Source organism: Camelina sativa, chromosome 9 (assembly GCF_000633955.1).
Source record: "Camelina sativa cultivar DH55 chromosome 9, Cs, whole genome shotgun sequence".
NCBI lineage: Eukaryota > Viridiplantae > Streptophyta > Magnoliopsida > Brassicales > Brassicaceae > Camelina > Camelina sativa.
Window position 1 is genome coordinate 27,301,461 of NC_025693.1, and position 11,713 is coordinate 27,313,173.

Genomic DNA, 11,713 nt, shown 5'->3' on the forward strand with positions numbered 1-11,713 from the left:
GCTGAGGAAGAGTTCACATACCCAAAATCAAATCTGTTCGATGAAGACATTGAAGAATACGAGAAACCTGTCCTGAAGGAGAAGATAATGAAACGGATAGATTCACACAAAGGAATTAAATCTTATCAGTTAGCTGAGCGGCTACATTCAAGATGGAGTACTGGTGCAGGGCCTAGAATCAGTTGTATGAGAGATTACCCATCAGAGCTTCAATTTAGGGTTCTTGAGCAAGCTCATTTATCTCCAAGAGCTTCACGCTTTGATAACCCATCTCCTTTTGCTCCGGTTAGATCACGAGGAACAAGTCTTGGGAAAAGTCCTTTGGCGGCTGAAGAACTTGAGAAGCTTTAGGTCAATATACATATATATATGTGACGCAAATGCTCATATGATGAAGTGATCCGCTTGAATATATATATTTTTGTTTGTTACGCAAGATACAAAACTAGGGATTAATTGAAAAATGGTATTTTTATGTATATGTATGTGTGTTCCTTGTTCTTCAAGTCACCTATTCATAAATTTTTTTTTGGCAGCAACTCTGCATAATTGAGGAAAACAATTGTTATTTATAATGATTTTTTCGTGTGATTATTTTGTAATCCACTGAATCATATAAACTCGATAATCTAATTGTACATAAAACTAATCCAAATGTAAATCGAACAAATTTGGTCTATATATACATTAACTAAAAAAACCAATTTGAAGCTAACCAAATCTTTACTCCGGTTGAAATTGTTTAACCGGAAAGTGGATCATTGACTTTTATCATCAAACTGATGGATTGTGTAATTAGAGTCCCATAACTCATAAGTGCATCATAAAGTCGATATTACCCAACGAGGCCAAAAAAAAACACTGTAAATAAGTTACAATAGACAGGGGTAAAACAGGAATTTTCGCAAGAAGTGATTTCTAAATCGCAAAAGCCCTACAAATACTTCTCACGGTTCCTTCTGGGATTTAATCCTTTGTCTTACGTTGTCGGCTTGTCGCTCGCTTCTCACCCGAACAGATCCGACTCTGGTAGATTCAGGTCTCGACTTCTCTTAGTACTTATGTTGTTTGGTGTTGATTACGATTAGATTTTGCTCTCAATAGCTTATTTGATTTATCCTGAAGAAAAATGTTCTGCTTCGGATCTATTGTTGTTACTTGATTATGATTTCTGGGTTTGATTTCTAAGCTTATCATAATTCTATGATTATCAAAATCTCTGCTTGATTGTAAAGAAAAAAATTGAAATTAATTTGCTTTACTCTGTTTTCATTGAAACCCTAATGAACTCTATGGTTAGGGTTCGAAACCCTAATGAACTCTGTGGTTAAGGTTCTTCCTTTGGATCTGTTTTTCTCGAGTTGCTTTTATCATTTCAGCTTAGCTTATTTTTTGCAGTGTCTTTTTGTGGATTGCAGGTTCTCATTACTTTCATTGACTAGCGTTTACCTCTTCTGCTAATAAAGATGTCTAAGTTCTTTGATCCTCAGGTTTTCTCTTGAACCTTTGTATATCGATAACTTCTTTACTATCGTCTATTGGCTTGCTCCATTAGTTTTTACTTACTTCAAATTTCTCATTGTATCTTTGTTCACCAGAGTGAAAGTGATAGTGATTATGAAAGTGATGTCGAGTTGGACGTGGTTCAAGATACCAATGCTGCTAGTGCCTCGCGTTACCTTCCAGGTGGCAGTGATAGTGAGGACGATGATCTCCGTAAACGTGTTGTTCAGCCAGCCAAAGACAAGCGTTTTGAAGAGATGGTTAGTACCACAGAGCTGATGAAGAATGCTATTAAGATCAATGACTGGGTTAGTCTACAAGACAACTTTGATAAGATTAACAAGCAGTTGGAAAAAGTTATGAGGGTTACAGAGGCTGTGAAGGCTCCAATCTTGTACATTAAAACCCTTGTGATGTTGGAGGATTTCCTAAACGAAACTCTGGCCAACAAGGAAGCAAAGAAAAAGATGAGCACTAGCAACTCCAAGGCCTTGAACTCAATGAGGCAGAGATTGAAGAAGAACAACAAGCTCTATGAAGATGAAATTAACAAATATAGGGAGTCGCCAGAAACCGAGGAAGTGAAGGAATCAGAGGATGAAGATTCTGAAGATGACGACGAGGATGATGAATCTGAGGATGACGTTAATGTGGAGGCTGATTCTGAAGAGGATAAAGGTGATCCCTCTTGGGAGAAGATGCTTAGTAAGAAAGATAAACTTATGGAGAAGTTGTATAATAAAGATCCTAAAGAGATCACATGGGACTGGGTCAACCAAAAGTTCAAAGAAGTTGTGGCTGCCCGTGGCAAGAAGGGAACTGCACGATTTGAACTCGTTGATCAGCTTTCACACCTGATAAGGATTGCCAAAACTCCTGCACAGAAACTTGAAATCTTGTTTAGTGTTATTTCTGCACAGTTTGATGTGAATCCTGGTCTCAATGGACACATGCCTATCAAGGTCTGGAAGAAGTGTGTGAATAACATGCTTACGATACTGGACATTCTTGTCAAATATGATAACATCGTTGTCGATGATACGATTGAGCATGATGAGAATGAAACTTCAAAACCAGAAGATTTTGATGGAACAGTTCGGGTTTGGGGTAACCTTGTTGCATTTGTGGAGAGGATAGACACTGAATTTTTCAAGAGTTTGCAGTCCATAGATCCTCATACACGTGAGTATGTGGACAGATTGAGAGATGAGCCGATGTTCTTAGCTCTTGCTCAAAACATCCAGGACTACTTTGAGCGGTCTGGTGACTATAAAGCTGCGGCAAAGGTGGCCTTAAGACAAGTTGAATTAATTTACTACAAACCTCAGGAAGTTTATGATGCCATGAGGAAACTGGCTGAGCTGGTTGTGGAAGAAGAAGAAGAAGATAGTGAGGAGCCCAAAGAGGGAGCTGGACCTCCTGCTTCATTCATTGTTGTTCCAGAGGTTGTTCCTCGTAAGCCTACCTTCCCAGAGAGTAGTCGAGCTATGATGGATGTTCTCGTCTCCCTTATTTACAAATATGGAGATGAACGGACCAAAGCCCGTGCGATGTTATGTGATATATATCATCGTGCTTTAGTGGATGAGTTTGTGTCTGCTAGGGACTTGTTGCTGATGAGTCATCTGCAGGACAATATTCAGCACATGGACATCTCAACCCAGATCCTCTTTAATAGGTCCATGGCACAGCTTGGTCTCTGCGCGTTCCGGGTTGGAATGATTACCGAAGCTCACAGCTGCCTGTCTGAACTGTACTCTGGTCAAAGGGTGCGGGAGTTGCTTGCTCAAGGTGTCCAGCAAAGCCGATATCATGAGAAGACTCCCGAGCAGGTACATATTTTTGTTTGTATTGCATAGTATCTTCTTTTGCATCTCAGGTTCGTAGAATTTGTTTCCATCTTGTGTAATTGGGTTCGTGATGATCATGGTGTTTCATCAGTCTGTTAATATTGAGAATGAAGCTAACTGTTCTGCAACCTTTTGGTCCCACCAGGAAAGATTGGAAAGGAGACGACAGATGCCATATCACATGCACATAAACCTTGAGCTTCTCGAAGCTGTTCATCTCATATGTGCCATGCTACTAGAGGTCCCTAACATGGCAGCCAATTCTCATGATGTTAAACGCAGGGTGATTAGCAAGAACTTCCGTCGTCTGCTCGAGATCAGTGAGAGGCAAGCATTCATTGCTCCTCCTGAGAACGTTCGTGATCATGCCATGGCAGCAACCCGAGCTCTCATTAAAGGAGACTTCCAAAAGGCTTTTGAAGTTGTGAACTCTCTTGATGTCTGGAGACTGTTCAAGAATCGGGAAACCATCCTTGCTATGGTGAATAATAGAATCAAAGAAGAGGCTTTGAAGACTTACCTCTTCACATACTCGGCCTCTTACGCGTCCCTAAGTCTAGATCAACTTGCCAAGATGTTTGATCTTTCTGAGAACAAAGTCCACAGCATCGTGAGCAAGATGATGATCAATGAAGAACTCCATGCAAGTTGGGACCAGCCTACACGTTGCATCATCTTCCACGATGTGCAACACAACAGGTTGCAAACCTTGGCTTTCCAGTTAACGGAGAAGCTTGCTGTTCTTGCGGAGAGTAACGAGAGAGCAATGGAGGCTAGGACCGGTGGTGGCGGTCTGGATCTAAGTTCAAAAAGAAGAGACAACAATCAAGACTACGGAGGAGGAGCAGGTGGTGGAAGGTGGCAAGAAAACATGTCTTACACACAAGGAAGACAAGGTTACAACGGTGGTGTTAGGTCTGGTTATGGTGGTAACAGATCAGGTGGGTATGCAAGAGGAAGAGGTGGGTATGCAGCAGGAAGAGGTGGAACAGGGAATAGAGGAATGCAGATGGATGGCACGAGCCGTATGGTAAGTCTTAACCGAGGTGTTCGTATGTAAGACTGACTTGGTTACATTTCAAAACATAAAACCCAAATTAAAGGAGGAGATCTCTAGTAAAACCTCTGTTGTTCTGTTCTGTTCTGTTTTTGACTCTATATATATTAATATCAATTATCATATACCCTAATCGTATTTTGTTTTGTTTTGTTAACACACTAATCGTTTGTTCAATTTGTATCTTCCTTCTACGTTACATTTTTATTTGAACAATTTTTTCGTTTCATCTTTTATTTTAAAAATATTTAAAAGAAAAAAAAAACGAAACGTTTGGCAGCACAAAATCATGGCAATCACAATCACAAAGACAAAGTAATTTTTGACTAGTTATGCGTTGACCTAAGTCACGCGAACCACACGTAGACCTCACTTTGATCAAAACTGGTGGCTATGAAAACTTTCATATTAACAACTAAACTCTCTTTTTAAGGTTCTCTCAAAATCTTTTATAATCAAAATCTCTAAATTTATTCCATCTTCTCTTTCTCTCTCTCTCTCTTTGCCAGCGAACATCTAGGAGCTCCTCACTGTACGCCTCAGGAGGGAGAGAGAGATATAAATTTGATAATTGGTCTTCTAATTTTGTGTTCTAAGGTTTTTGACTTTTTTTTGAAACCCAGAAAAAAAATTACCAACTGTCTCAAATTTTCAAACTTTTTCTACTCTCTCTCCTCTTTCTTGAAACGGGAAAGAGGGAGGGAAGAAGAAGAAGAAGAAGATTCTAGAAAGATCAATGGAAAGCTCAGGCTCAAGCTCAGGGACATGGCAAGGATTGATCCTTGTGGGTATTGTTACATGGATCTGTGTTTCTTCCCATCTGAATTTTACCCATAAAATTAGATCTCTCATACAACCATGGGTCTCTCGTCAAGTCCTTGGTGGTGTTCCTCTCATTCTTAGAATCCAGGTGTGTGCCTAATTTACCCAATAAAGTTATTTACAATCCCAACTAGTAAAAGATTTGAAGCTGAGTTTTTGTTGGGTGGTGATTTGTGTGTGTTTTTGCAGAAATGTCAGAATGGAGTGTTGGATGCTTTCTTCTCAGCGCTCTCGTGTGTTGTCTCTGTCCCCTTTTACACTGCTTTCTTGCCTTTGCTTTTTTGGGTAACCTTTCATAAATTCAACATCAAAGTAGTAATCTTTAGTCTTAGATATGCTTGTAACCTTAGAAGACTACTAAACAATGAGTCTGATTGCAGAGTGGACATGGTAGATTGGCTAGGCAGATGACTCTATTGATAGCGTTTTGTGATTACTTGGGAAACTGCATTAAGGTATTATTATTACTTCGGTGTTCTATTACACATTCTCTTAGTTTATAAGAAGGAACTGTTTGTTTTATACGGTCGTTCTTCTGTATTTAGGATGTGATATCAGCTCCTAGGCCAAGCTGCCCACCGGTTAGAAGGATTACTGCCACCAAAGATGAGGAAGACAATGCTATGGAATATGGCTTGCCTTCTTCTCATACCCTTAATACTGTTTGTTTGTCCGGGTATGTCTTCTGTCAACTCTGTACCCTCTTTGTTCTAGACTCCCATAATTTCGTGTAATCTGTTTTGTATCATTTTGTAAAGCAAATGTTGCTGTGGGTATTGGGTTTTTTTTTATAACACTTGTCTCCTTATTTGTTGGTGTTACAGATATCTACTTCACTATGTGTCATCATCTGTCGGATTCGAAAATGTGTCTATCCAGTACTATGGATTTTCCCTTGCTTGTTTGTTGGTAGCCCTAATTGCCTTCGGTAAGATCATCACTCGTACCAGAGAAAACACACACATTCCTTGCAAGTATTTGATTCCTCAATTAACATGATTGTTTTTTCTTCCTAGGAAGGATTTACTTGGGTATGCACAGTGTGGTCGATATCGTTGGTGGTCTTGCCATAGGAGTCCTGATTCTAAGTCTATGGTTAACCGTCAACGAACAAATCGATGATTTTATTACCTCAAAACAGAACGGTAAAGCATCATTTCTCTTGGTTTTAGAAATGCTTCTACATTTAAAAACTAACAATAATAAAGAAGCTATGGCTACGGATTGTGCAGTTAGCTCCTTCTGGACTGCTCTGAGTTTCTTGTTACTCTTCGCTTATCCAACTCCTGAGCACCCAACTCCAAGCTACGAATATCACACCGCCTTCAACGGAGTTACACTAGGAATCGTAAGCAATCCAGAATATGTTATATAGTTCAAAGTGTAAATGGTTAATTCAGGCAATGACCTTAAATGGTGGTTTTACTTGTCGTAGGTGACTGGAGTCCAACAAACGTACAGCCAATTTCACCATGAAGCAGTCCCACAAGTCTTCTCACCAGAGCTTCCGCTAGCAGCATACATTGGGAGAGTTATGGTAGGAATACCGACAATTCTCTTAGTTAAATTCTGCAGTAAATCCCTTGCAAAATGGATTTTACCAACAGTATCCAGTGCACTTGGGATTCCAATAAGATCCAGCACATACATTCCTAAGCTCAAGCTCGACAACGTGCATGCAAATGGGAAGAAGACAGACGAAAGCAAGTACTCGGTTGGGTATTTGCAGAGACTATGCGAGTTCTTGTGCCAGGACTCGTTTGATATTGACACTGGAATAAGGTTCTTCCAATACGCAGGCCTTGCCTGGTCCGTTGTTGATCTTGTTCCCTCCATATTCTCTTATATTAACTTGTAGTGACAGCTCCATTGTCTTGTTATATAAAATCAATGCTTTTAGTAACATTGTTCATAACTTGGCCATACAAAAAGTCTCTTAGTGATGTGGCCTTGAAGAACTTTATATTGATTAGGCGTCAATTGAAAGGGTGCAAATACAAAAATATGGAACAAAGGGGAAGAATAACATGAAATAAATCAAAATAATATCTCACAATAAACATATTCTGATGCAAAAGGGAGCTAAATAAGTTCAGCCAAACACATGTTCATGAGAGGTTTTAAAGTTCATTGACCTCTTTGCCTATATTACACTATTTCAAGGGAGAGGGCTAAATTGATTTTAAGCAACCTGGAACACAAATGCGTTAACCAAATGGAATAAGCAGAGATCTTCAAAAACCAACAACTGGACTTCGCCGCTGCAGGAAGAGCTGAGTGTCTTCATAGGAAGTAGTCGGGTGTCCTTCGAGTGACATCTGGCTCTCCTCTCCTTGGTGCTGGTTCAAACTGTTGCATGATTTAGACTCTATCAGTTTTCATTCCCCACAAAAGAAGTCAAAAAGAAGATTTCTGGACATAGTTTGGGAAAATACCTGAATGAACGTGTGGTTCCTGCAGTCGTCGACCTCAAGAATTGAGGCCATGTTTCCACAGCGATAGCAATAGTTTGGTGCACTGAATATAGTAACCACCTTTTGCTCCTGTCAACGAGAATATATTTTCTTACATAGTGAACTAAGAATCTTAGATTTGGCAAATTTATGCAGGGAAGATGAGTTTGATTGTATTACGTGTGCCCAGTTGAATCCATCCATAACCAGCTGATGCGCTCGGGCGATCAGCTTTAAGTTGTTAGTGTGATTGAATTGTTCGGAAATGTCCTGTGGAACCAAAATTGAGAAAAAGAAAGTCAATTACACAGTTATTTGACACCAAAAAAAGGTAGATTCAGGACGGCTTCTGAAACTGAGGCTTCATAATTCAATACCTGACCAAATGTATATCCAGCACCACGAGGAGAGATTCCCCAGCCACATCTGTCATCAGGATCAGACCATAATAAGTCACACATAGGTCCTTCATGCGGAACTTCTTGAACTCGATCGAAGTTCCTAATGTTGTCAAGTGTCTCAATAGATGGTGACAATCCACCATGAAGGCAGAATATTTCCGACTCGACCTGTAAACAAGGATATACGACATGAGAAAAACAGCCTCGTTATCTTTTGGAACGAACACTCTTAAGAAACCATCAGTTCAATCAGACAAGTTATATTAAGTATAAGTAGCAATTGCAGTTTATTTAGTCCTTCACAGCTTTCAAGATACAAACCATCTCAAATTAAAGTGGAACTTGGCAACTAAGTAGCTGACACACGCACAAGAATGCATAAAAAAATTTCAATCATGTGAATGATTCGAATATTAAGAGCGCCACAACAGACAATATTGTAGGAGTGGAATGAATGATGCAGTGTATGTATTAAGTACTAACCAAGGCTGTCAGTGGGAAATAGTCAAAGAGGTCTGTAAATATTTTCCAAACATTTGCATTGCCATACCTGCAAGTACAAGCAAGGTTTGTTAAGCAAAATCCAAACGAAATAACCAAAAAATCTTTCCTACAGGCGTAGAAGGAGACATGTCTTATCAAGCTCACTTTTTGATTAGCACTAACTAACAAGTAAGATATGAAAAATACCATGAGAATAGTCAAATGAGTAAAAAAATATTAGTCCGGAAGATCAAAACAAACTAGCCAGGACTAGAAAAAAGAATGAAAGGAAAATTGATATTCTCCCAACAACAGCAACCATAAAGACATGCAGAGTATTAGTTAAAGAAGATGTATCATCACATAAACAAAGTGAGTTAGCAGCTTATACAACATAAGGGTGTTTGCCAGGAGACTCACTTTCGCAGACATTCATCATAAAATCCATAAACCTGAGTAATCTGCCAGAGCGAACAAAAAGTGTATTAAACCATTAGTCAGATAAAAACTTGGACAGAAAGTTGCAAGCAAAAAAACTATAGGAAAAACCATAGTTTACTTGAAATTGTATACAGCATAGAAATGAATAAATAAGTTGTAATTATAAGAGGGTCTCATCAAAGATTTCAATAACAGATAACAGACAGACTATGTAATAGACTCAATACCGCAACCTCAACAGGTGAACATACAAGTAGAGAGACATGGGGACACAAAAAATGTTAGTTTACCTGACGACTTTCATGGTTTCCTCTAAGAATAGTGATTCGCTGCGGATACCGCACTTTCAAGCCAACTAACAGCTGTAAATGGAATTTAAAAGAAAGAAAACTATGAGAAAGGTAAATCTAACTAACATACATAAACCCAGTATAGACAGTATATTTGATTTAACAGCAGTATAACAAGACAGAGATGTATTTCTTCTACTTGGAAATCAGAATATCATATTGAACAAAAACAAAGTGTGCAGATGGTATAAACTTGGTACCGTAACAGTTTCGACAGAATAATATCCACGGTCAACATAGTCTCCCATAAACAGATAGTTGGTATCAGGGCACTGCAAAAAGAGCGAAAGATTCATCAGGTTTTGCCAAAGCTGATGGTAGATGGACAACAAAACTCAGAACATGAAATGAAACTCCAGCACTACTTTTAAATATAACCCCTCAGAAAAGGCTCCAATATATTCTGATTAATCAGTGAGCATCCACACAGAGTTTGTATTCCCCAGCCAGAACTATTAATTGCTAGAAAACATGGACGCTGAATAAAAAAACAAAAACGTTCATCTATATGACCATTGTGCATCTCAGTAAGTGTTAGAGAGATTACCTTTCCCCCTATACGGAAAAGCTCTGCAAGATCATGAAACTGTCCATGAATATCACCGCAGATTGTCACAGGGCTTTTAACAGGCTGCATAAAGGAATTTTTATAAGATTAAGTCTACTTAAACCAAACAAATTGAATGTGTCCTTAAATGAATAGAGGCTAGTTACACAATCCATCAGATGGGAATTATAATTGCCAAGAGATGCAAGAACAAGAACTGACCTGAACATTGCTTTCATCCATCAAGATCTCCTTAGCTTTCTCGCATAATGCTCTAACCTAAAAAGCAAATAAAACAATACTGCACGTGAAAAATTCATCTTTTCTCACTTTTCACTTCCTAAAGAGGTACAGGACTAAAACTAATATCTAGTATCAAAACCATAACATTAGAATATCAAAATTAGATAGACCAAGAAGACTATTGATCAGTTTTCCCCGATACTAGTCCCAGAAGGTCTTCAACCAAGTTGCAACCTCTGTCTCTCACACACAAGCTAAAAAACTATTTATCAATCTGAGATCCAATCATCGGAACAGTCGAAGCTCAACCGGGGGAAAAAGACACATATACAAATTTGCAGATCCAATTGAAAAGGAGAAAAACCGAAAAAGGGTGTGAGGAAAAGCTAGAAATCGCAGGGGTACCTGTTGTTCAGAGAGGGGCTTGCACTGCATGAGCTGCGAGATCTGCTCATCTAGATCGAGTGTTGCATCCGTCGGAAGCGAATTCGCGCCCATCTTTTTGGATCCGAAAAAACACAGATCAGAAACCAGCAACAGGTTTCCAGTTTAGGGGGCAGCCCTAACCCTAAATTGGATGGTTTCTGCGTCTTCTTCGCTTTTTTTTTTTCTTCCTTTCTCTCTCTCTCTCTTTCTCGAAGCGCAGAAGAGTGAGAGGAACTCGAAATGAGAAGGGGCGCGTGAGGGGAAGTGGCGAGTGGGTTTGTAGCTTTCGAGCCGTTTCTTCAATTTACTATTATACCCTTTCTCCTTTTGAGATCTACTATATGACAATGTGACAAAACAAAACCCTCTACTTTCTAAATTGTTCAAATAGTACCTATAATATTGTAAAATCGGTTTTACTCCTCAATTAAACCAAAAAAAATCTATGAAAATATAAACACCAACCTTTGAAAAAAGTGTTTATTTTAATTATCTGTACTAATATTTTTGCAGCAGTTTTTGTTTAAAAATATTTTTTGGAAAGGTTTTACATTGAATGCTATTTAATGCTTATATTCATATCCAAACAAGTTTAGGGGGAGGTATTGGTTTAGGATTTAGAAAGAGTTTTAATGACTTTGTGTTTTTAAAAATCTTGCTGATTTTTTAAATCATAGAAAATTAGAAAGTAAAAATGAAGGATTCTATAAGAGATTGTTTAGGAAGTTATTTTAAATCTTGCTGATTTGTGTTTCCTAATCTTGTAAAATATTTCATAAAATCTTTCAAAATCTTTCTATTTGATGAAAGAGTTTTCATGACTTTTGTTATGAAGGAAATGTTATAAAATCCTAAACCAATAACACAAAATTTGAATTCATTAACAATCCATGATTCTTTTGTTTTAATTGAATAACATAAAACTTTTAATGACTTTATAAGACTCTTAATCCAATAACACTAGATTTATCAAGATTTTAGATAACTTTTTACAAATCCACAACCAATAACACCAAATTTTTAAAGAGTTTTAAAAAGTCTTGATTGAATAACAACATATTTTACATAACTTTTAAAATCATTCAAATTCTTTCTAAATCCTAAACCAATAACCCCCCCTTAGTTAACTTTCTCTAC

The 11,713-nt window shown here is 38.2% G+C and overlaps 4 protein-coding genes across 5 annotated transcripts in view; 3 read left to right on the forward strand and 1 right to left on the reverse strand.

Annotated features, from left to right (window-relative positions):
• Nucleotides 1-351, forward strand: part of LOC104715780 (IQ domain-containing protein IQM6-like) — a 7,046-nt gene extending 6,695 nt beyond the window's left edge. The window contains exon 11 of the mRNA XM_010433157.2: nt 170-351. Within this exon, the coding sequence (XP_010431459.1) occupies nt 170-351 (182 nt within the window). The remainder of the gene's footprint in view (nt 1-169) is intronic.
• Nucleotides 948-4,543, forward strand: LOC104712531 (eukaryotic translation initiation factor 3 subunit C-like). Its single transcript, XM_010429451.1, has 4 exons — nt 948-1,039; nt 1,419-1,490; nt 1,599-3,335; nt 3,499-4,543. Exons 2-4 carry the CDS (start codon nt 1,467-1,469, stop codon nt 4,411-4,413), a joined length of 2,676 nt encoding a protein of 891 aa, XP_010427753.1. The 5' UTR covers nt 948-1,039; nt 1,419-1,466; the 3' UTR covers nt 4,414-4,543.
• Nucleotides 4,854-7,175, forward strand: LOC104712532 (lipid phosphate phosphatase delta). 2 transcript variants are annotated; one of them, XM_010429452.2, is made up of 8 exons: nt 4,854-5,320; nt 5,422-5,517; nt 5,613-5,687; nt 5,778-5,908; nt 6,057-6,160; nt 6,249-6,377; nt 6,465-6,580; nt 6,668-7,175. In XM_010429452.2, the coding sequence occupies exons 1-8, from the start codon at nt 5,147-5,149 to the stop codon at nt 7,088-7,090; spliced, it is 1,248 nt and encodes a 415-aa protein (XP_010427754.1). In that variant the 5' UTR covers nt 4,854-5,146; the 3' UTR covers nt 7,091-7,175. The 2 variants fall into 2 exon arrangements, with proteins under 2 accessions (XP_010427754.1, XP_010427756.1); XM_010429454.1 differs by lacking the exon at nt 4,854-5,320 and having other exon boundaries at nt 5,432-5,517; nt 5,627-5,687.
• On the reverse strand, nt 7,244-10,830 carry LOC104712533 (serine/threonine-protein phosphatase PP2A-3 catalytic subunit). The gene is made up of 11 exons (XM_010429455.2): nt 10,556-10,830; nt 10,130-10,186; nt 9,908-9,991; nt 9,561-9,632; nt 9,301-9,372; nt 8,990-9,030; nt 8,570-8,636; nt 8,063-8,254; nt 7,866-7,955; nt 7,668-7,775; nt 7,244-7,581 (listed from the first exon to the last, which is right to left on the reverse strand). Exons 1-11 carry the CDS (start codon nt 10,646-10,648, stop codon nt 7,516-7,518), a joined length of 942 nt encoding a protein of 313 aa, XP_010427757.1. The 5' UTR covers nt 10,649-10,830; the 3' UTR covers nt 7,244-7,515.